Source organism: Vulpes lagopus, chromosome 8 (genome assembly GCF_018345385.1).
Source record: "Vulpes lagopus strain Blue_001 chromosome 8, ASM1834538v1, whole genome shotgun sequence".
NCBI lineage: Eukaryota > Metazoa > Chordata > Mammalia > Carnivora > Canidae > Vulpes > Vulpes lagopus.
The window spans coordinates 129,912,432-129,936,868 of NC_054831.1; the positions used below are offsets into that span (position 1 = coordinate 129,912,432).

The 24,437-nt window shown below is 59.5% G+C and overlaps 1 protein-coding gene across 13 annotated transcripts in view; it reads right to left on the reverse strand.

Annotated features, from left to right (window-relative positions):
• ARHGEF10L (Rho guanine nucleotide exchange factor 10 like) overlaps positions 1-24,437 on the reverse strand; it is a 158,631-nt gene that overhangs the window by 95,375 nt on the left and 38,819 nt on the right. For 5 of the 13 annotated variants that reach the window (XM_041765232.1, XM_041765241.1, XM_041765240.1 and 2 more), the window contains exons 2-4: positions 11,446-11,525; positions 5,156-5,344; positions 4,379-4,412 (exon numbers count right to left, since the gene is read on the reverse strand). In XM_041765232.1, the coding sequence (XP_041621166.1) occupies positions 4,379-4,412; positions 5,156-5,344; positions 11,446-11,482 (260 nt within the window). In that variant the 5' untranslated portion in view covers positions 11,483-11,525. Of the gene's footprint in view, positions 1-4,378; positions 4,413-5,155; positions 5,345-11,445; positions 11,526-11,606; positions 11,630-11,778; positions 11,966-21,641; positions 21,664-24,437 lie in introns of those variants that run through there. The other 8 variants (XM_041765238.1, XM_041765243.1, XM_041765236.1 and 5 more) reach the window with 6 other exon arrangements.

Genomic DNA, 24,437 nt, shown 5'->3' on the forward strand with positions numbered 1-24,437 from the left:
AATCTTAAAAAAAAAAAAAAAGTGGGCGAGTCCAATCACCCCACCTCCTGGGGCTATGGATCCAGGAGAGATCACATGTGGGGCTCACTTAGCTCGTCGTTACTGCCAGGATCAGTGGGACCAGCCACCCAGAGCCCGCCTCCCACTGGCCTCCCTCCTGGCCCCTAGAGCCCAGGCTCGGAGACCCCATTTCCACACTCTTCCTCCTCCTCTTCTTCACGGAGACACTGAACGTGTCCTGTCGCCCAGTGCTCATCATTCATGCGATAGGAGGCCTTAAGGGCTCCCTTGAGGCCTGGCAGTCCCCACTTTAAACACCCACGCCCTAGGGGGCTGTCCTGAGGGTGGGTACCTGGGGGGGGGGGGAGACATGCCTCCACACCCTTCCCCCAGTCTGAAGGGGCTGCCCTGACTCTGCTCCCGCTTGTTCCCGGACGGGGCCTTGCCCACAATCACACACAGGCAGGAGCCCAGGCCACTCTGCGTGGCTCCCCAGGGGGGAGTCTATGGAACCGACCGCTTGCAAACTACTCTCCTAAGAACCCAGAGGCAAAGTTAGATCTCTCAGGAGGCACAATTCGCACCCCAATAAGCACACAGTCGATCGTCCATATGCAGCCGCCACCACCTCCATCAGCCACCCACCCCGCGCCACCACCAGTCTGAGGTTCTGGACCTGGAGTCCCCAGCACATCCCTGGCAGGCAGTGCAGGGGTCAAACACCCAGCCCCCGGGGGAAGAGGCCCAGGCTCCGGCCCTATTCGGAATGAACATGTACTATCTGTATGTAACCCTGGCCACGCGGCTTCCCCGAGCCTCCGCTTCCCCACCTGTGTCATGGGTAAGGACAGCCACTCCCGGGAGGTGGGAGGCTGGGAGGCGTCAATGGGACTGGGCCTTTAGCCCCGTGCGTGGCACCCAGTAAACACAACCATTCTCGTTACTATTATTTTTGCCGTTGTTGTTGCTGTCTGGTAGCAGATGCGTCTTGTTGCAGGAAGAGAAAGTAGCACCAAAGCTGAGCACTGAGGAGGTAGCTCTTGCCCAGCAGCGAGGATGGACGAGACCCCCCCCCCCCAGCCATTCTCACGCCTTGGATTGTTGACCAGAGTGGCCTGACCCTCAAACCACCCCAGGGGCCTCGGCACAAACGACCCAGCAATGCACAGCAGCAGCCCGGCTGCCTCCCCCAGAGGGACCAAGCAGGTAGAGGGACCAGGAAGTCCACGGGCCTCAATGCCCCTGCCAAGGTACCTGGACGGCCAATCAGCTTCAGTCAGCCCCACCATCACCCACCTGGCAAGCATGATTCTCTCCCCGGGGCAGACCCAGAGAGGTGGGGCAGGTGGGTGGGGGGTGGCTGGCCCAAGGGAGGAGGGTCAAACCCAGGTGTGTCTGACTCTTGGGGAACAGAGCCCAACCACCTCCCTCCAAAACCACATCCTCAGGGCTCCCCGAGGACACAGTTCGTTAAGCATCTGCCTTGGGCTCAGGTCATGATCCCAGGGTACTGGGATCGAGCCCCACATTGGGCTCCCTGCTGAGGGAGGGGGTCTGCTTCTCCCTCTCCCTCTGCTCCTCCTCCCACTTGTACTCCCTCTCTCTTGCTCATTCTCTCCTTCTCTCTCAAAAAAATAAATAAAATCTTTTTTAAAATAAAATAACAAAACCACATCTAAACCAGGACCCAGGGATCCCTGGGTGGCGCAGCGGTTTAGCGCCTGCCTTTGGCCCAGGGCGCGATCCTGGAGACCCGGGATCGAATCCCACGTCGGGCTCCCGGTGCATGGAGCCTGCTTCTCCCTCTGCCTATGTCTCTGCCTCTCTCTCTCTCTGTGACTATCAAAAATAAATAAAAATTTAAAAAAAAAAAAAAATAAATAAACCAGGACCCAGAATAACAACAGCAAATACCTTTGGAGCAGCGGGCACATGCCAGCAGCCTGAACACAGGATACCTGTTAACTTATGATGCCTCAGAGTCCTCCCCAGAGTCCTCCCCATCATACTGATCAGAAGTGAGGCTCCAGACAAGAAGCCACTTGCACAGAGACGCACAGCCAGTGCCAAGAAAGACTTGAAGCCAGCTCCATGTGGCTCCAAGCCCAAGCTCCCAGGTGTCCCGGGACCCCACTCCAGCCCTTGCTTAACCACCACACGCTCCCACCTGGCGGCTCACCAGCGGGGAGGTGGGGATGAGGACGGGCCCTGCTCCCCTCCCTAGCGGTGGGCCAGGGCCCTGATGGGGGTGAGGTCCCCCTGAGGCTGCAGCTCTCCCAGCATCTGGGCAGTTACTACCCCTGTCCTCAGGAGCCTCTAGAGGCCAGGTGGGCAGCCAGGCAAAGCCCGGGGCCATTTCTGAACCTCCAGGCAGGGGCCACGGAGGAAACCCCGTGAGGATCCGTAAAGTGTCCTCCCCTTGGCGATTTGCTTTTTCAAAGCCGTGTTTGCTTAGTGACTACCTTTAGGAAGGTCTCAAAATAAATAAATAAATAGGATAGAGCATTTTTCCCCCTTTCTCTTGGATAACAAAGAGAAGGACGATGATCTGAATCGATTCTTCTCCCCGAGGACTCCAGAGTGGAAAATCACCACCCAGGGAAGGAGCTGGAACTGAAGCAAACAGAGATCTGCAAGGGAGGGTGCAGCTGGGAGCACAGAGCACTGGACAACGAGTCCGAGGCTGCCAGCGTCTCACAGCATAGCCCTGGACAAGTCCTGCTCCCAATCTCTACTTCTGTGAAACCAAGAACAGGAGAGTCCCTGAGGACTCCTGCCACGATCCGTGCTCTGCTGGGAGCTCATGTCCCATGACTGTTTGCCCAGAAGGGAACTCAGAAGTGACATTTATTCAAGCCAGGTGTTGGCGAGACTCACCTGGCAGCCCTGGCCCAGCCCGAGAGGCCGAGGCTCCGAGCACACAGTCACTGTCCCTCCCGCCCCGTCACTGGACACACCCAGCCCCGACAGGAGGCGGCGGAGAAGCAAACACAGGTGCATATTTGGTGTGTCCTTCTACCAGCCTCTCCTATTCCCCACGATGCTCCTCTATGGGTATTACTCCCATTGTACAGACAGAGAAACTGAGGCTCAGAGGGGTTGCCAGGCGGCCCAAAGCCACCCAGCTAGTGCTGGGCTGAGTGGAGATTCGAACCTCCAGAGCTCACACCCTCGTGCCGCCAGGAGATGGTGTTTGAGGGGGCTGGGGCTGCTCCAGGGTGAGTCCTAGAACAGGTAAGGGAGCTGCGGAGCGGTGGGCAGCGGGTTCAGGGCAGAGGCAGGCCCCTCTCCCTGAAACACTCTCTGAGCTACGCCACCAGCGAGCTGCTGAAGACGACATGGTGCGGCACCAGCCCTCTGGGCCACTGGTCACCACCTCAGCACTGCCCCGGCACCAGCCAGACACCCAACCCGGCTTCCAGGGCTCACAGAGAGCAGGCGGGCAGGGACGGGCCAGGCTGCCGAGATCCCGACCCTGAGTGGTCAACGGGGTTCTCCAGGAGGGTGGCCTGAGAGAAACAAGAGCACCAGACCTGGAGGGCAGTGGTGCGCTTGCTCACGGCCCACTCCCCTTCCCAGCCTCCTGCCCCTGCCAGTAGCTTCCTCCCACCCCTACCCACCCCTCCCCTCTCTCTGAGCTCTCCCCCCAGGCCTCTTCCCATCGGTGGTGTCTCAGCACCCTGGGCATTCTTCTCTGGGCCACTCTCCTGCATCTGCATCCCCACTAGGCCCAGTTTCTGGCTAGCTTCCTTCCGGGCCCACCCCGGAGGGCTCTAACCCCTGGGGGATCAGAACTCCCCCGCACAGGTGCAGGGCTGCTGATTCATTTCGGGTCCCCGGGCAGGGAGGAGAGGCCGACCCCCGACCTCGGGCCCAGCAGAAACCCTCCAGGGCCCACCCATTCCGGATGGCCCCCCCAGGGGCCCAGGGCAGCAAGCTGCATCTCTGAGCTCTCCAGCTGGGTGACACCCACCTGAGAATCAGGCCCCCTAGGTCTGCACACCAGGATGAGAAAGGGAGACTCAAACACCCCTCCTCCTGCCATGGTGGCCAGGATTTAAAGCCAGGACCCCAGGGCCTAGATCCACCACTAAGGATTCCCTTAGAGGAGGACTCTCTAAGCACCCAGGTCCCCAAAGCCAGGCAGCAAGCAGCAGTGAGCAAAACCCTGAAAGGCCTCTGCTTTAACGGCCCCCAAACCCAAACCCAGCTGTGCAGCCAACCCCCGCCCCGATGCTCGCTCCCCCCCTCCCCCGAGCTGGATCCTTAGGCGAAGTCTGAGCGGTCCTGGGCCCAGCACCACCCTCCCGACACCTCCTGACCAGCATCCCCTCTTTCTCCAACCACCAAAGCAAAGGAACAAGGCTCAAGTACTTACTCTGTCTGGGGTGGTGAGGCTGCTGGGTCTGGGTCTGTGGGAAGAGAGCAGAGGAGAGCCTGTCAGGCCTGAGGCTGGTCCCTACGGACTCAGTCCATCCCCGCCCCCTTTCCCAGCCTCCCCGGGGTGCCAGAGACGGAGCCTGGCCAACCTGGGTGCCTGCCGGCTTCCTGCCTCCCTTCCCCCAGCCACCGCACTGTCATTAAGCTCCCTACCTGTCCTACCTGTACCAGCCCGCTCCCACCTCCATGGCCCACATCCCAGCTCCGATCAGAACAGCCGCCCTGCCAGCTCTGGGCCTGCCTCCCACCCCCAGCTCCTCAAGGAGAGCCCCTAGTCCCCAAGCCTGCAGGAAGTTCCTGCTAGTCCAGTCCCCAGTCTCTCCCAGATGACACAATACGAGAGCCCAGAAGCTGCCATTTAACACGGCCTTATCAGGGCCCTCCCACCCCTCCGGGAGGTGGCTCCCCTGGCTGTGTGACTCCCTGGGAGAAGCTGCTGGGGAAGAGGGGCTTCGGAGACACGAGCCCTGGGCAGCAACTGTATCCAAGCAGGACCCGGAGCCAACCACTTCCACGACCCCATGTCAAAGTGCGCCAGATGCTGCAGGAATGCTCGGAATCTCCAGTTCCCAGGGGAAGCAACGGAATGCAACTTCTCAATGGTTTTTCCCTTCCTGCTTCTGGGGACAGTGGAGGGTCTGGGAGGCATCCCTGGGAGCCTAGAGCCCCAGAGGCCGGGGAGTGGGAGGACCCAAGGCTCCCAAAAACACCTTACCAGTGGTGGGGGTGGAGTCCAAGTGGATCAGTGGGGCATCCTCGATGTCCTTCTCTGGGGCAAGGCCTGGGACACCCAGGCCGGCGCTGGTGTCCTCGTCATCATCACTGTCGTCAAACTCAAAAGCCTCTCCAGGGTCGTCCTCCGCCTCGGGGGAGGGGCCGGGGCCTCCGGGAACCAGCTGATCTTCTGGAAGGGAGGAGGAGTTAGCGGACTCAGGGCCTGGGGTTTGGTCAAGGGAAAAGGCTACCGGCTACCACGGGGGAGCTGCTGCGGGCCTGAGTAAGGATAGGAGGGCAGTTCCCAGGGACGCAGTAAACCCCTGCCCAGGCCAGCTGGCCCCCCCTGGGCTCCCAAGGTGACCGGTCATCGTCATCGGTGAGGGCTCCAAGCAGGTAGGCAGTGGACAGAGGGGAGGGAGCAAGGCTAAAGGGCGGGCGGGCCTGCATCTGCACCCAGACCTACACCTTTCATGTTCTTGTTTCCCATTTCCCCGTTTTGTAAGAAAGGGGGCTTTTTATTTTTTACTTGTTTATTTTTTAAAAGACTTTATTTATTCATGAGAGACAGAGAGGCAGAGACACAGGCAGAGGGAGAAGCGGGCTCCCTGCGAGGAGCCCGAGGCGGGACTCGATCCCAGGACCCCGGGATCACGGCCTGAGCTGAAGGCAGACGCTCAACTGCTGAGCCACCCAGGTGCCCTGCAAGGGGGCCTTTAAAATGCACGTGCATGTGGTTCAGCACGTGTGTGCCTGTGTGCTTTCACCACGTGCAAGTGAGCACACCCCCCTGTCCTGCACACCGCACGCAGCTGCCTGGAAGTATCTGGAGCCCAAAGGGAAGCAGCGTGTGGGGACCAGGGTGAGGAGCCTGCACCCCCAGGCCCCCGTGGGGCCACGTCCTCCTGCCATCCAGCAAAGCTCAACTGAAGCAGAGCCCCCACCCCGTACGCCCCCTCTTAGCCCGTGTTTTCTCCATCCATCCACTCCCGTTTAACCTGCAGAGATGTGTTTTGTGCTCCTTTGTATTCCCCAGCCGATCTCAGATCCCTAAGAGTCCTCTTAACTGTCCCCTTTAAGGGGACAGAGGGTGGCCTGGCCCGGGGTAGAAGCTCAGCAACTTCTGTTAAACAAGAAAAGGAACAGGTTCTCTCTCCTAAAGAGCTTAACGGGCCCTCAACCTTTCCACCCGCCCCACCAAGCTTAGGTCCCCAGTTTTCTTCCAGGGAGGACTCCCTTCCTCGAACCTGGGGCTGGACGGACCACCGGAGGCTCGCTACGCCATCCCCCTACTTCACGCAAACCTGCTCCAAAATCAAAGGGCAATGTGGTCTGGTTTTAAAAGTCTGCAAAGCTGGGGCGTCTGGTGGCTCAGTCGGTTAAGCACCTGCCTTCTGCTCAGGTCACGATCCAGGGGTCCTGGGTCCGGGGATCAAGCCAGCGTCCGGCTCCCTGCTCAGCCAGGAGTCTGCTCCTCCCCCTGCTTGTGCGCACGTGCTCGCTTGCTGTCTGTCTCTCTCTCGAATAAATAAATAAAATCTTGGGGGGAAAAAAAAGTCTGCAAAGCGGACTACCCCTCCAGTCCTGCTGTAGCTCACACCACACAAGGTAGAGCACGAGCTCTGGTCCTGCCTGGGACCCAGACGGGCTGTGTGGTTCCGAGCAAGTCTCATCACCTCTTGGAATTTGGTTTCTCCCTCCGTAAACAGGAGAATAAAAACAGCACCCACCCCATTAGGCTGAGGTGAGTGTGAACTAAGAAGTAGGTCAGGGTTTCCCTGCCTCGCCACTCTCAACTGGCGCTGGCTCCCCGGGGTCTTCATGCTGGGGCCACTGCAGGGCCTGCAGCAGCATCCCTGGCCTCTACCAGTTAGAAACGAATATTACCCTCCAGTTGCGACACCAACAAGGTCTCCAGACATTGCTAAATGTTCCCTGGGGGACAAAATCACCCCTAGTTGGGAACTGCCAGGGTAATACTTGGCCTAGTGTGTAGACACATTACACAACAGCACCTGTCGTAAGTACGGCCCCTCCCAGCCTGAGATCCTTGAAGACAGGATTGCCCAGCCCGTGTTTGTGGACTCGGCCCCAACAGGTGCTCAGAGGTGGAAGGATGAGTAGGCAGGCAGGAGGGTGGATGGAGCAGAGAGACGGCTCTATGGAGCAGCACAGGGGCTGACGAGCATATCCAACTCCAGCAGTCTCTTGACAACTAGAAAAATCCAGTCCCTCCCCTACAGTGACCTGGGAGTTTGCAGAGCAGAACATTCCAGGTGCCAATGTACCAAATCCACGGAGCCCCTTCCTCCGGTGCTGGGGTGCAGCTGAAGCCCAGAGCTCAGCCTCCCTCCCCACCAAACGGAGGCCCCAGAGGTGGGGACCCACCTCTCCTCCTGGGAGCCTTGGGGACAGCTTGGGTCAACATGGGCAGGAGTGGACTCCTCCGGGCTATGATGTGGCCCGTGGCACAAGCTCCTTCTCCTGGTTGAGAGCCTGGCTGGCACAGCTGCTGGTGTAAAGCCTCTCGACCACCCCCACTGGACACGAGGCCACAGAGGTTCGAGCAGCAAAGCGAAGCAGCCGTCATTCGGCTGGTAAGCGGGGAGCCGGATCTGAACCTGTTCCATCTTAGTCCCCTCCTACATTCTCCACTGAGCCCTGCTGCCTTCTGGAAGTTCGCTGAGCCGTTGGACTCTCGGCCTTGACATGATGAATTAACAAAGGAAGTCCAGGGGTTGAGTTGGAAGCTGGATCGATGGTTTTCAAATGACAGTTCTCAACCCGCTGGTGGGTCACAAAATCAATTAGGGGATCCCCCAGGCAGTATTTTGCTTCGTTTATGAACTGCTTGAGATATTTTTAAATATTTTATCATAATATTAATAAAGTCACATTCGGTATGACTTTTGCCATGGCTTTGACAGTTCTGTTTGCTTGCTGACACAGGTGTACACACACACGGGTGGTATAGAATCTTCTACTGCTCTCCCCTCGCTCACCACTGCAGCCACACGGGGCTCTGTGCTGCACCATGAATGTGCCCCACGTGCTCTTGCCTCAGGACCTTGGCACCTTCCATCCTGGGGTCCAGAATGTTCTTCCCCAGGTATCTTCTCCCGCTCTCGCCTCCTTCAGGTCCTTACTCTAGGCCATCTCCAAAACCGCCCACAGAGACACCCTGGGACTCCCTGATGACCCTGCCTGCCTTACTTTTGCTATGGGCCTCATCAGCAGTGATGTCCGATGCTTTTATTTTACTGTGTCCTAACTAGAACGTAAGCTCATGAGGGATTCCAGTCTGTTTTGCTCACTGTTACACCCCGGCATCTGGTGTAGTGCCCCGCACACGGCCCACAGCAGGCACACAATAAGTATCCGCTAAACACACACACACACACACACACACACACACACACACACTCCTGTACTCAGGTCTATGGGCTGTGGTTTTAAAAGTTTAAAAATTAAAAAATAAAAATAAATAAAAAATAAAAGTTTCAAAATACTGGGGTGCCTGGGTGGCTCGGTCAGTTGAGCATCTGAAACTCTTGGTTTCGACTCGGGTCACGATCTTGGAGTTGTGGGATCGAACCCCTGTGTTGGGCTCCATGTTCAGCAGAGCATCTGCTTGATATTCTCTCTCCTACTCCCTCTGTCCCTCCCCCCACCTCAAATAAATAAACCTTTTTTAAAAAAAAATAAAGTAAAATAAAAGTTTTAAATGCTGGGATAAATGACTTCAAAGACCCCCCACACACACTATTTGAGGGCGACCAGATACAGCCTCACCCTGACCCCCGGACTCAGTACCCGTGGCCCCTCCCACTTGAATCTGCCTGAGAGGCAGTGGGGATACTGTGCGCGTGGCTGGTACTGAGTGATGACTAGGGTGTCACAGTCAGACCCCTGGGCTCCAACCACAACTCTCCTCGATGTTGACTGTATGAATGCGGGGGGTCACTATACCCCTCAGGCTGCAGCTCCCTGACCTATGACAAGGACAAGAACAGTGAGCAGCTTTCGGGCCATCGGGCAGGACGGGACACTGGATGAGAGGGCGGAATGAACCTGCCCGTGTGAAGCTGCCTGGTGTGAGGGCACGTGCTCACTGCTGATACTGGTCCTGCTTATCACCAGGGCCATTGCATCATGACCATTATCTCCATGATGATTATGATGATTATGATTATTGCCTTGAGTCAGAGCCCAGCCCCAGGCCCTGGGGGAGATGTGCAGGCCTTTCCAGTCACAGGCCAGGCCCGTGGAGCAACCGGCCACAGGCCCTGTGCAGGGACACCAATCAGTACGGTCATGCCTGCATGCAGGGGACTGTTCCCAGCAGCTCCTGGGCCCGGGAGGTTCAAAGAGGAGTAAGATGCGCCCGCTCAGTGTCAAGGAGCTCACTGCACATGAGTTGAGCACAGAACCCCAGGGCCCGAGCCAGCGCCCAGGGACAGCAAGGGGCTCACGCTGGCCAGACACTGGCGTGGCTTCAGGCACGGGCCACCCCTGCACAGAGCCTCGCAGGATGAGTGGGGCTAGTGTCCCAGGCTGCGGCCATAGCAGGAGTGGAAACGAACAGCATGAGACCCAGTGGACCCCCCAAGACGTGAGCAAGGGGGACGGAACTAGAGGACCGTGAAGAGGTGTGTGGGGGAATTTGAATTTTATAATTAACACAACAGGAAGCTGGGGATCCCTGGGTGGCTCAGTGGTTTAGCACCTGCCTTTGGCCCAGGGCATGATCCTGGAGTCCCAGGATCGAGTCCCATGTCGGGCTCCCTGCATGGAGCCTGCCTCTCCCTCTGCCTGTGTCTCTGCCCCTCTCTCTCTCTCTGTCTCTCTCTGTGTCTCTCATGAATAAATAAATAAAATCTTAAAAAAAAAGAAATGACAACAGGAAGCTCTCAAAGAATCAGCAAACAGCAAAGAGCCTGTTTCAACCATATGACACCGGCTGGCAATATGGGGTATACTTGGGACAGTAAATGTCTGTCAAACGTTTGGTGAAAGGAACTGAATTGATTCAATCATAAAATCATTTTGTTCATATTTTCTGGTGAATAGGAGAAGGTGCAAAATGCCCCCGGCAGCAGAAGCCAGAGCAGGGAGCATCCTGGGGCCCAAGCCACCGTCAGGCCTCAGGAGATGCCCCGTCCCCGGAGCCCCGCTCCCCTGCTCCTGAGACCCAGGCAGCCAGAGGTGGCTCCTTATCAGAAGGACAAATCAGGAGGCCCCTCCCGGAACTGAGCCCTTCCCACCCATCTGGGCAGGTGGCATGACTGGGCCGGCCCCTGCTGCCTGACGTTCCTGGACACACCCCAGCCCTGGGAGAGCCAGCCCCAGCAAGCCCAGGAGGCAGGAGACCCGAGCAGCCACCGTGTGCCACGAGGTGGACTCTGTGCTGGTCTCCCACCCTTCGGAGGAGAACACGAAGCCTCGGGGAGGACGGGATGGTCCCTGGTGGTCCACCTCGCAAGGGGATAATAGTTTCCGTTCATTGGGCAACTGATCGCCTGACGCCAGGGCTCTCTGTATATTTAAACCTGGCAACAGCACCAGAGCAGGTGTCGTTACTGTCCTCACGTGTACGGTGATGAGGCGGAGCCGCAGAGACACCAAGTGGCTCAACTCAGCGCACAGTGTCGGTGGCAGGGTAGGGTTGGCGAAGAAGCCCTCACATGGGACCTCTCTGCCACCGGCCTCTCCCAGAGGAAGATACAAAGACAGGCAGCTGGGCCCAGTGGGTGAAGGGTGTCCAGCTCCTCTGGGGGGGGGGGGCTGGACTCCACCTGCAGTGTCCAAGGCCCCACTGCTAGGGTTGCCAGGTAAACTGCTGGACAGTGAACTGAATATCAGACTAACAACAAATAATGTTTCCACACATGTGTCTATCGGCCCAAGGCCCTTCCCCTCCACCTCCAGGGTCACTGCCCTCAATCCATGAGCTTCACCCCCAAGCACATCACGCTCCTGGTGTCAGGTGGACAGTGGTCTTAAAAGCTTAAAATCTCAAAAAAAAAAAAAAGTCTAAAATCTCCAGGGGATCTTAGGTGAAGAATCACCCCTCGTCTGGAGCCTACTCTGTTGAGAAGCAGATTATGACTTCCACGTTGCAGACCAGGAAACTGAGGCAGAGGGGTGCAGTCACTTGCCCCAGGGCACACTGCTAACCCCCAGCAGAGCAGGATTCTCACCCAGGGTCAGCCTGCTCCGAAGCTAGCATCCCTCCGCCAGCCCCGAGGCCCGTTCCGAGGAGGGACGAGCAGGAAGCCTGGGGTACGGTACCTATGGCAGCCTGTGGCGGAGGGTTGGAGGAAGCCATCAGACAAAGTCCAGCTCAGACCAGCACCGTCCCAGCCGCTCGCCTGTGAAAAAAAGACCAAAAATCTAATTAGATGGGGTTCAAGGGCAAAGTTTCATCAAGCAGAAAGGGGTCACTGGCTTACCACCTGTGCGCTCCAGCCCGCCAGCTCGCCTTCTCCTTCCCCAGCAGCTCCCAGAGCACAGGATGGTGCCAGAAAGGGCCCAGCCCCCACCCACCATAAATCATTAACCCAGAAAGGCAGCAGCTGCAGAGCTATCGCCCCATCTTCCCAGAAGAGCCAGGCCACCACAGACCTTCCTTCTGCTCAGCGCCCAGCGACACTGGGGAGCCCGGCAGGTCCAGCTAGACAACCCCCCTTCATCCCTTCTGGCTTGCAGGTGGACCCCAGCCCCAGAGGCCAGGATCATGCTGGGGCTCCTGTGCTCCAGAAGCTGGATCACGCCTGATCTGTCATGGACGTGGCCGGACACTTCCTCTCTGGGCCGCCCAGTGACCGCAGCTCCCTGGAGTCCGGCCCCTCGCAGCAGCCCCGCCTGCGGCCCCGCTGAAGGCCATTCACTCTTTGTCTCTCCCTGTCCTGCCCCCACGGGGTTGGCCAGCTGGCGAGGGGCCACTGGCCTTGGCACATGGCCGTGAGGGAAGTAAAGGGATGCAGAGAGGCAGATGGCCAGACATAGGGAGAGAATCCCAAACGCTCGGAGCTCGGAGCAGTTTTCCCTGGCCTCAAAGCGGGGGCTCCCTGGGCTTCCCAGGGCCTGCAGCCAACCTTGCCACAAGTCCAGGCAGTGAGGGACAGGGCTCTCCCCACTCCATACTGGCACCCCCGATTCTGAGCTGGGGGCTGTCCTTCTAGACCTTTCTGTGGAGGGGAGAATCGATCCTGGAGGGAAGCACGAGCCCTACAGTCCAATCAGCCCCTGCCACCCACTGGCTGCCTGCCTGCTTTCCTCTGCAATCCTAAAGCCTTTATTTTTTACTAACCGGCTTCCTCAATAAGCATAGAACGCATGTAAATGGCAATTAATTAATAACAGCAAACATTCCCATAGTGCCTACCATGTCTCAGGTGCTATTCTAAGCACTCTACAAATATTAACAGATTTAATCCAACTATTAGAAATCAGACAAACTATGAGAATATGAGGCCCAGAATGCGTAACTAAGTTGCCCAAGATCACACATCTACTAAGTGGCAGAGCCAGGGTTTGAACCCAGGCCGTGGGGCCCCGGAGGCCGTACCCATTAGGTAACCACTCCACTGCCTCTCAAAACCCAGACAACGTAAGGGTGCAGAGCAAAGTCGCCATCCCCCCAGTCCCACCCCCAAACACCCCCATCCACCCCTATCCCCCGGGTCCCACCCCCACCCACCTCTATCCCCCCCAGTCCCACCCCCAACATCCTCATCCACCCCCATCGCCCTAGTCCCACCCCCCCCACCTCCATCCCCCAGCCCACCCCCATCCCCCCATCTCCCCAGTCCCACCCCCTCCCACCTCCATCCCCTCAGCCCAGCCCTGTCCACCTCTGTCCCCTCAGTCCCACCCCGAAGCAACTGCCTTCACTAGGTCCTTGGGATCCTTCTAAATGGCCCACGGGTGTGCTGCTTATCCCTGTGCCTGTACACGTGTCCTGTTTCATGCAGGGGGAAGCACACTGCACCACCTTTTTTTTTTTTTTTTTTTTTTTTTTTTTTTTGCACACCTTTTCTTAAAGCTTAAGAACCCTGGTGACCTTTCACACCAGGACACAGACGTCAGCCTCACTTTTCTGAATGGCTGTGTGGAGGTTAGGGGTCAGGGGTGGAACATATACTCTCACCCACATATACTCTCTACAGGGGACACTGAGGAGCTCCCGGGGTTTTGGCCTTATGAACGCAGCAGCAACTGACGTGTGGAGGGCCTCGAGCAAGTGCGTAGGTGAGGCCCTACGCGAGCCTAGAAGCCCATGTCTTCTAGGAGCTGCTGAGTCCCGGAGGACGGCAACTTTCACTCGGTTGAATGCAAACTGCTCTCCCCTAGGCGGTGGCTGTGCCCGGGAGCCCCACACTCAAAGCCATCAAGACAGAAACGTTACTACAGCAAAGGGCTTTGGAAACAAACTAAAATGTTTGCAAATTCCCTTGCCAGTGGAAAGACCCAACAACAGCCCCACAGCCCTGAGGCAGGTGCCTCCTCCCTGGGGTTCACCCAGAACCCCTCAGGAAAGAGCAGGAACACTGACACCCCATGTACAGGAGGGAAAGGAGAGGCGCTTAGCCCCAGGCCCTATGCAAACTGCGGCTCAAATACAATTTTTTGATGATGCAGAAACCTAGGATCCTTTCCGTCCAGGCCAGAGAGCTGTCCTCCCCTTTCTCCTCACCCAGCAGAGGTGATCCCTGCGCTCCGCTCCAAGCCCAAAGCTTGATCTGCATTAGTGCATTTACAGATGAGGAAACCAAGGCACAGAGAGGAGGAGAGATCTGCCCAGGCCACAGAGGCAAGGGGACAGGTGACAACACTAGGGCTCAGCCCCAAACCCTCCTCTCCCTCCTCCAACCACAATGCCTCTCTGGACTTTGGGGCTGGAATCTGGGGGCATCTGCTACAGACTAATCTGGGGCAGTGAGGTCCCCAGGCAAGGACACGGACCCACAAGCCCCATGCACGCCCACAGCCCGGTGGCCACCATTTGTACACAGGTGCCCCTAGCCTCAGGAGGATGCAGGTGAGGGAGCAGGGGTGTCTCCCATTGCTGACACCAGAGACCTTCATGGGGCCACAGTTAGGAAAAGGTTCAGGCTACCTGACACCACCGGGGTCCCACCACTCAGTAGCTAGGACACCTTGGATGAGTGACTTAGCCCCCATCTCTGAGCCTCGGTGTAGTCATCTGCAAAATGGGGGCTAAAAAGTAGCACCTCCCCAGGTTATTAAGATAATTAAGAGTAAATATGGGTAAAGCTCGTGGAAGGGTCCCTGGGACCCACTGGTACGTGGCTCTTATTAACACAGCACAGGCTGCGGTGAGCACAGCTCTGCCTTGGGAGCTGGGGACTCGGGCTGGAGTCGCATCTCCACCAGGAGATGATGTGAGCCTGGTGAGTGTCCGCATCTGTACAAAGGGGGTCCCACTACCTGCCCCTCGGGGCTCCCGGCAGCATACCTGAGGCCAAGCCCACAATGCCAGCAGGCTCACCCAGCGCCAAGATGCTCACCCTTGGAGCTGTCGCCACGAAGATGGGAGACAGCAAACCGTACCCTGTGTCTGGATTCCATAGCCCAGGAGTGTAGGGCCCCTGGGGGAGGCTCACTCTGGGGATCTGGAGAAAGTGGCCTGAGGCAGCCAGAGCCACCTGCAGGCTGGGCTCTGTCTCTCCTCTCCGTGTGACCACAGGCCTGTCCTCAGCCTCTGAGAGCCTCAGGCTTCCCCTCTGTAAAATGGGCATGAAGCTCCCGTGCAGGCTATTTTCCAGGCTGCTACAGGCAAGGAGCCAGGTCATTGGGAGTGAACGTGCTTAGGCAAACAGGTGGAGTCATTTGACTATTTCCCTTGTTTAATTTTTTTTTTTTAAGTCTTCCTTGAGTTGTACATGGTCTGGGAGCTCTTGAGGTGGGAGCCTGAGCCGGAAGAAATGTGCTGTGATGTCCCTGAAGTGAGCCTCTCTCTGAATAGGGCTCCAGAACCTTCCTGCCATGACAGTCTCTAGCAAAAGAGGCCATCTGGCTGGTGAAGGCGAGCCAGGGGAAAAAACAAAAAAGCAGCCCAGCAGAGTATAGAAGCGATTCGGATTGTGCTTGAGAACTGCCCAGAGGCAGAGGCCCGAGAGGAAACCCACGTAGACAGTAACGCTGTTAGGCTCAGGTGAGCATTATAAGAAGGGACGACAAAAATAACCATTCCCGCTTTCTAAAAAAGAACATTGAGGCAAAAACATCATAGCGGGTCGGAACCAGGAAGCCTTTACCCTAAACAGGGCACTGCTCCGGCTTTTCAGGGGTGGAAGCCGGGCCACGGAGGGAAGGGCCCACGGCACTGCTGCACTGCAGAGGCAGAGACTCGAGGGCAGCGGGTAAAGGGCGTGGGACGTGTTGCCAGATCTGAGTTCCAATCCCGGCTCCGCCACTTCCCCGGAGCAGCGCGGCTGATAACCTCACAAGCACCTGTCACGCAGAGGTCCTGAGCCAGGGAGACGAGGCACTGCCCCCAGAGTGAGCTCCCCGGAAACACTGGCCGCCGCAATCGCTGGGACATTCGCTGGCCTGAGCTTGGGCGGCAGGGTCTTGGAGGACTGTGTTCTCTTGGGGGCCATCTCGTTGACAACGACAGCCAAGACTGGGCGGGCGGGCGGGCCCCCTGAACGGGGCTCTCTCCTGCCACCCTGTGCGGAATGGCTGGCGGGAGGCTGTGCCCTTCATGGGCCACCCTGGGGCAGCGGGAGATACAGAGGAGTTGGGGGCGGGGGCTCCCGCCAGGGCAGCAGGTGGGCCCAGCAGGGTAAGCTCAGGGACCCGACCACCCAGCTTGCTCAGAGCAGCCAGTGTGAGCGCCTCCCTCCCGCCTCGGCAGCCCTGCCACTAAAACAGGTGTCCCAGCGGCTCTAATTTAATCAAAGAGCTTACCGGGTGCCTCCATCCTCTAGAGTTCAAGGTCCATCCAGAGGCCCAATAGGAAACCCTCCACCTGCTGGCACCTGCCCCTCCTCACTAGCTCAGCCGACTCTGAGCCAACCCCCACCCCAATCAAGAGAGAGGCCCCACCCCTCTTTCCTGGATGGGGCCTACAGAAATGTCCCCGGAGGGCTCCTGACAGTCAGGGAGGCTGTAGCAGCAGGGCCAGCAGCTGGAGGACAGGAAGGGCTGGGCTCTGGGAGAGAGGCCAGTGGGAGAGGGGAAGGGAGGGGAGGGGAGGGGAGGGGAGGGGAGGGGAGGGGTCCAGAGAGGCAGAAACCCAGTGACGGGCACTGATGGGATGAGCACCAGGTGTTATTCTATATGTTGGCAAATTTAACACCAATGAAAAATAAATTTATAAAAAAGAAAAAAAAAAAAAAAGAAACCCAGTCCCAGAAGCTGGGGAAGCAGCAGATGTTGGCATCGCCGAGTCAGGCAGCCTTGTTACAGGAAAGGTGACAGCTGCCCAGCCTTGGTTGGAGGCAAACAAGAAGTAGGTTCTGGCCCGTGCACCCACCTCAAGCCTGGAGGCACCCGTGTGTGTCTCCTGAAAGCGGGAGAAATGTGTGGGACACCGGAGCAAGACGGGGTGCGTGGGCTGGTCAGGACCATGGCTCCTCCTGCAGCCGGGCCCTCCCAGAGGTTTCTGTGGCTTTTGGCCTCTTGTCAGGCGTACCCTCGGCTGACCTGCCCCCTGACCCCCTGCTGCCACGGGGACCATTCCACAACACACACCCTCAGCCTCTTTGTCGCCTGCCTTCAGGACGAAGTCTAGGACCCAAGCAAGGGCCTCAATGACTCGCGCCTTCCCCCTCACTGGCCTCTCCGGGGGCTCAGCAGCTCCCAGGCCCTGTCTGGTTGGAAACTTGGCTCCAGCCCTCAGGAAGGGTTTTCTGACCCATGACCTTGCCAACCTGTATTATATTTCTATAAAATAGAAATATTTTTATATTTCTGAGCCTTTTGCTCAGACTGTTTATTCCCTCTGAGTAGAACTCCCACTCACAACCAGCAAGCAAACTCCTACTTAACCTTCAAAACCCAGACCTAGTCTCTCCTTCCCAGCCCCATCTCATGAATCTTTAAAAGAAAAAAAATATATATATATACACGCATTCCAAGCCCACAGTTCTGATGGTTCAGGGATGCAGCCAGGGAAAGTCTATTTTCAAAGGGCAGAGTGATTCTGAGACACGTACAGCCCCTCTTATAACGGCCCCCCTCAGTGGATTGGGACTTCTTTTCATCTCCGCGTCCGGGAGCACCAGCCCACACACAGGACAACAGCCGCTGAGTTAAGCCCAGGGGCTGAGAACCTTCACCTGCCTGGGACCTACCCTCTCTGGAACCCGTAAGGCTGGCGTGTCGCAGGGCCTGGAGCAGCTGTGGGTGCTCGGCTTCCTGCTGGGTGGAAAGGGGGGGGGGACCCAGGTGGAAACCTCAGCCCCCTCGGTATCCTCTGCTCTGCCCAGAGACCAGACCCCGGGGGGAGCGGCAGGGGATGCAAGCTGTGGACTCTGGGCCCGGCGGGAAGGGCAATGCCCGCAGCTCCGCCCTCAGCGCCAGGGGCACCTGCTGGAGGCTCTGGACCCAATCCTGGAGGGACAGGCGCCTCCTCCAAGGCACCACCGTGGAGCTACAGCAAGCGACACACGTCCAGAATCCAGAGCCCTGGGGAGAGACATGTGAGCTCCCCGGGAAGGACTCGGACGCCAAACGAAGCCCAGCTCTCGGGCCGCCACACCGCAGGACGCCGCTCACCCTCTGCACCTCTGGCCCCGACTGTCAAGCGCAGGTGTAAGTGAAATGACATCTGACAGCGCCGGTGGTTGCTGACACCTGCTAGTTCCCAGCCCAGAGGTCCTGCTGCTCTTCGAGGACAGACGGTCGTCCCGTTCTGCAGACCGCCCACCAGACTTAGCGGCCCTGTCCTTCGTGGCCCTCATCACCCCTGAGGTCACGAAATGATCGTCTTCAAATGACAGCTGACATCTCCGGATGCCACTCCGCAGCCGTGCACCGCGCATGCCGAGCAGTTCAGTTTTGTTCATTTAGTCCCCCTAACTGACGAGGCGGAGACTGAGGGACGTGCCCACGCGGCCCCTGAGCTGAGCGGGGAGTCCCGGGCGGTGGGAGAGCCTGGAGAGCCAGGGCAGGATCCGCAGCCCAGGGTCCCCGCGAGCAACAAGTGGTGGGTGAGCGCATGGTGAGTGGGGGAGCTTGTCCCCTGCCCCGCCCCAGCCTCCAAATGCCAGAGGGACAAGGAGGCCAGCTCTCTCACCCACTAGGCACCAGGCCACTCGATGGGCTTCCTGCAAGAAGGGGGAGGAGGGAGCTGAGAGGAGCACCCTCCAGCCTACAGGCAGGGGTGAGGCTTGGTCAAAGGCCGAAGCCTCAGACAATGGAGGCTCTGTCCCAGCCCAGAGTAGGCGTCCCCGCCCCCTAACCCTCGTCTCCCATTGACTTCCTAGGCGTCCAGGCAGGACAGGTGGGGAGCAGCCCCCAGGAGGAGGCCTCGGGCCAGAGGAGCCCACCTATGCGGCACCCCTCCGGCGGCGGGGGGGGGGGGGCAGGAAACCAGCGCCAGCCTGGAGAAGCTGCCTAACCATGTGTACCAACAGGGCTGCCCCAGACCGGCCCCCGTCCCGCCCGTCCTCTCTGCAGTGACCCAGCCCAGGCAAGAGGCGCCAGGCTGAAGGGCCAGGTGCAGAGCCTCCTACTCTGGGCTGAACTGTCCTGCCCTCACCCGGGGAGGGTCCTGGACCCTCCTCCACGTCCTGGGTGGTCCACATGATGGGGCCCGGCGGCCCACAGCCAGGAGGCCGGAAGGGGGCAGCATCAACTTTGTGCCACCCCTTCACCCTCCCGAGCCTCAGTTTCCCCTGAAGCCCCCATCTCAGGCAACTTAGCGTCAGCGAGGCTCCGATCCGCTTATTCCAGCACCAGGGCATTTCCATGCTGGAACCAAACCTGAGCAGCGGGCTTCCTTCCCTCCCTTTCGGGAAGCTGGGGCTCAGGAGGGCCAAGCTTTTGCCTCAAGTCCCCGGAAGCCCAAGGCAGGAGCAGGAAAGGAAGGCGTGTGTGGCTCCCTGCACCTCGACAGAGCTGACGCAGGAGGGGGAGCACGGATCGCCCAGGCTGCAGCAAGGGCCCAGGCGGAGGCAGAGGGGCCAGAAGAGCCGGGCCTCCCAGGCACGGCACCTCCCCGGGAAGGCGGAGAAGCCTGCAGGTGGAAGGGGGTGGGGGCGCAGGCAGGGGGCACGTCCCAGCCACCCACCCACCCCAAGCACGCAGGTGAAGCCAAGGGCAGGGGCCGAGATCGCCAGGGTGGCTCCCGGCCACTCAGCAAGCTGACCTAAAGCCTCAGGAGAGGGGGGGCCGGGGCAGGACCCTTCACCCCCAAATGCCCAGGTATCAAGCTGCTGCCGTAGGAGCACCCAAGGTCCCTGAGTGGCCCCCAGCTTCTCTGGGATCCCAAGTCAGGCCCACCTCCAGCAGCTTCCACGGCGATGGTGCTCGCCCGTGCTTGCCCCACTTGAGGAACATTTCTCCGCACCTCCGCACCCCGACTCCCTGCAGGGCCCCAGCTCGGGCCTGGGCACAAAGGAACAAGGGAGAGGCCCACATTCCTGTCCTCGGGGGGTCCGCACCAGTCCCGCACAGCAGGGGTGGCCCATGGGACTCGGCGGGAGCAGGGACGTACTTTGCCTACTGGGCAGAGACCCCACAGGAGCCCAGTGGACTCTGGGCCCACGTTCCATTCCAGATCAGAGCCTAGAGCAGGGTTTCTGGGGTCAAACCGTATTCCAGTCCTGGCCTCACTACTTGCTAGAACTTGCTTCGCTGAGTCTGCACTGGAGGGAGGTATCTCGGGTTAGGATGAGGGATGAATAAGGCAATGAGCACTGCCTGGTAGGGGCAGGAACTCAGCAGAAGGCGCGGCTCGTCACCACGCAACAGGCAGCTGCAAGGAGGCAATGCACTGTGCTCCCCAGATGTCACAGGGGCAGGCGACCTCCAGCCACGACCCCCTCCACACTGCCATGCCCGGCTCTCAGCCCTGACCCTCCCACGGAGGTGCCAGGCTCCCGGCTGCACCCGGCAAGCACCCCTCTGTCGGGCCCTGCATGCTGCCCCCACCCCACCCCGGGCTGCGCGGACGGGCTTCCACAAGCAAAGATTTCGGGGTTCGGTTCAGGGAGATGGTTTCTGGTCCTAGATTCCAGCGGGGCCCCCTACGGGCCGTGTGCCTCCCACCCTTCCGTGGGGAGTGGCGCCGGCGGCTCCCCTGGCCTGTCCCACCCAGGGGCTCACGGACCCACATCTCTTTAGGCCACGCACCTTCAGACAGGGAAACCCCTGCACCCTACACACACACACACACACACACACACACACACACACACACACACGGGCCCCACTTAGACCACAGAAAGGACCTCGGACTCGGAGCTGATGCCAGAATGCAAGGGACCCGGGGGCTGGGGAAGGAGGAGGATGTGAGGAGGGGGTCTCTCTGGAGGCAGCCAAGGGACACGTCAGCTCCCCGCTCCTGCATCATTCCCAGCCGATATAAAGATCAAAACCCCAAAAACCTCACCAACCCCACATCAGCTCTAGCCACCACCAGATTCCCTGCTTCCCTTGGGCAAATGCTGCCCGCACCCCAGTCCTGGACCCCCCCATTCTCTGCCGAACTATCAAGGCCGGGAGAGTCCACCCCCGCTGCTCCAAGATGCCAAAGCCCGTGGACGTGCCTGGGCCCCGTCTCCCTTCCCGCGGCCGTCTGCCTGCCCTCCGCCCTCCCGGAGGCTCTTACTCCCCCCTTCCCCCCCCTGCCCTGCCAAACCACTGGGCCACTCCCGGCCTCATGACTCTGGCCCACTGCAGCTGCCTCCCAAGTCCTCGCCTGTCTGGACTCCTTCTCTACAGTGACACCTCCGCCCGACCTTCCCTTGAACTCCATCCAGGCTTCTCCCCACAGGCCTGCTCCGCACGTCCGCTCCGTGGTCTGCCGGGCATCCTGAAGTCAGCACCCACACCAAGTCCTCACTGCTCCCCGACTCCTCCCAGCCTCCCAGCTCACCTGAGGGCAGCGCCAGCCTGCCAGGGGCTGGGGCTCAAGCCTCCGCCTCACCTTGACCCCTCAAACGCCCGCACACGCTCCTACCTCAGGGCCTTTGCACTTGCTGTTCCTCTGCCTGGAACGCTCATCCCCCAGACATACCCATAGACAGCTCTGTCCCCCACTTCAGGGCTCTGCTCAGAGAGGCCTTCCCCATCCATCCTCTGAAATACCGCACATACATCCCCATCCCACTGCTGCCCCGTCTTCACAGCATGTGACACCTCTGGACACCTGGCTGTTTCAGTTGTTTCTACCAGTTTCCTCCTACCAGGATGTGCACTCGACAAAGGCAGGAGCCTTAGCATTTTGTTCACTGCTCCAACCACGGCCCGGGAACAGTGCCTGGCACACAGCACACCTCCACACACACCTGCTGAATGAATGAAGGGATCCCTGGTCCCACGCCGGCCCTGGGGGCAGTCCCAGCACCACCATCGGGGCGGGGAGAAGGTGGCCACGGCCGGCCGGTGGGGCCCCAACTCCCAGCACTGTGCCGCCTCCTCTCCAAAATCAGCCTGTGGCCAGGACAGCTCCTCCCAGGAGAGCTTCACAAACAGATCCACTGCCAAGCTGTGCAAGAGGCGGTTCCCCAAAACCAGTGTGGGACGAGGTCTGGGGCCAACACCGGGTGTGATCAGAAGAGGGGTGGGGCAGGGCTGGAGGAAGGACTTGGACTATTTTTAAAAACTCACTCCCAAAAAAATCCACGTTCTGGTTCTGATGAGTCAGAAGCATGTGGCCAGGAGAGGGGACAGGACGCCAGGGCGGCAAGGGCCGCCCCCCTCGGCCGCTCTGGCGGGCAGGTGCACGCGCGGGCCTTCCCCACGCAGGCAGGTGACAGGCCTGGCACACACTCAGCTTTCCAAGGAAGGGGCCGGCAGCTTCCAGCTGTGGCCGCAGAGGGCAAGGCCCAGCGCTGCTGCAGAGGCGGGCGGGCACGAGATGCGCAGGAGGCCTCCCTTTCGGAGCCACTGGGGTCCAGTCTGGCCCCGGTCCCTTTCTTCAGGCCCAAGCTCTGTCTCTGTCAGGGACGGCACCGTCTGTTTCATCCCACAAGAGAGGTCCGGGCAGGGGGAAAAAAAAAAAAAACCTTTGCAAACTCAGAGCTAAAAATACTCAGCCCACCCAACGAAGGCAGGGCGAGCCGGCCAGACAGTCGGAGCCCTCCTGAAACACGAGCCCTGCAGGCGTCCCAGGGGACCCGGAGGCCTCAGCCACGCGGCCCAGGATAGCTCTGGCGGCTGAGCTCTCAAAGCAGCCAGCACTTGGATCCAAGCCCCCCAGCGAGCTGCCCCCCAGCTGCTCTCTCATCCCCCCAACCTGCAAGGGGGCTGCAGAAATTTGAGTCTTCCTGCCAGCCCCCAGGGGCAACCCTTCCTGGGGGTGGGGGCGGGACCAGCCCCTCCTACAGGTGAGGAAACTGAGGCTCAGAGACAGACAGAGATGTGTGTGAGGTCCAGAAGCTCCACGATTAGACCCGAGGTGTGTGCGGACCTTCTCCCCAGAGGCAGCCTGGCCGCCGCCCCCAGCAGGCTGGTCTCTCACCCCAGGGAGAAGGGGTGCCGGAAGGGAGCAGAGAGACTGGGGGAGGCGTCAACCGTGAACCGGCCCTATCCCAGGGTGGAGTCGGAGCCGGGACGCTGACCCACAGGGGAGCTGGTTCCAAGCACCCGTTACCAGCGTGATCAGGACCCAGACAGGTGCTCACCCACGCAGGGATGGGTAACTCCGATGCAGCCCCCAGCCTGGCCCCACAGAGAATTCCCAAACTCCCTCCTCCCACTGCTCCCACCCTTGACATTGGAGCCAGGCAGGGCGCCCCGAGCTGTGAGCCCACCCCACCTCCTTCCCGCTCCCAGGGAGGCAGCCACTTGCCCGGTGGGAAATGGGGGGACCCCGCGGTATTCAGGGCGGCCCCTGCTCTAAAGCACTCTCTGGTCCTGCAGTGGTGGGTGGGGGTCCTCAGGGGGCCCCTTTTTGCCACCATCATGCCCCAGGCATCGTTTAGAGGAGAGGGACCTCTGGGATCAAGCCTGGCTGGGTCCCGACTCTCTGTTTCCTCGCCGTGACAGTAAGATTGATTCCACTGCCTGGCCCCGGGTCCCCGCTGCTGGAGGACCCCAAGCATCCCCACCGCATGGGGCTGTTATAAGGATCACGTGAGGTGGTGGTGCACACAAAGCGCCCCGCTGAGAGGCTGAAACAGAGGAGGTGCTCGAGAACTGTCCGTTGAGCAAATTAATGGACAGCGACTCCCGTCAGCCCGGACAGCAGACCTGGCCAACAAGGGTGGTGCCGCCGGAGAGCTGGGGTGCAAGCAAGGCTCCGGGGGGCAGCCTCTCCCGCGGTGTCTGGCCCGGAGCCCTCACGGGGGGCAAAGGATGACCGGTGACTTGCTCTGGGGCAGCCAGCCTGAGGCTGACACTCAGCTCTGGAAGCTCCCCAAAGCCTCCACCGCCTCCTGCTGCTTTGAAAGTGAAGATTCCAGGAAACGGGGTGAAAGTCAGAAAAGGGGAAGGATCCCCAACCAGACAGCAATGCTAAGTTCCCTTAATTGGTGCGAAACATGGAAACAACCGAAATTCAGCGTGTGGTGCCAGGGAGGCGTGCCAATTCCCCGAATTCGTGTGGTCAAGCCGAGGCGGGGCCTCGGGCCGGCTGCAGCTGTACCGTTTCTGTAGAGCCCCGGGGCTGGAGATCTGGGGAGAGCTGCAAGCTTCAGGATGCTTCCATTCGCTTGCTGGACCTCAAATGTATTCTGCTAAATTCAGGGACAACGGTCCGTCTCCAGGCCAGGAACTTGCAGTGACGCCCAGCATGCCCGGGGCTGTCACTCACACCGTATCAGGAGTATCCTCAAGTGACCGACGGAAAGGGAACAGGCCTGGGAAAAGGGGATCCGGGGCCCTGTTTCCTGCTGGCGGCTGGAATACCAACCAGGTGCTCACGGCTGGCCCGCGGGGGGCAGACGCACGCTGGGACACCGGGCCGCTCCGTGCCAAGACTGAGCCTTTGCCAGGTCCATCCAAGGTCTGTCCCAGAGGCCTGGGGGCTGGTCAGAGGACAGGGACACCATCTCCTTCTAAATCAGGGTGCAAACCAGGAAGTGAGTGACGGAGGTTGCACATCTACACATGTCCCGTCTGCGTTAGAACCGAGGTCCCCA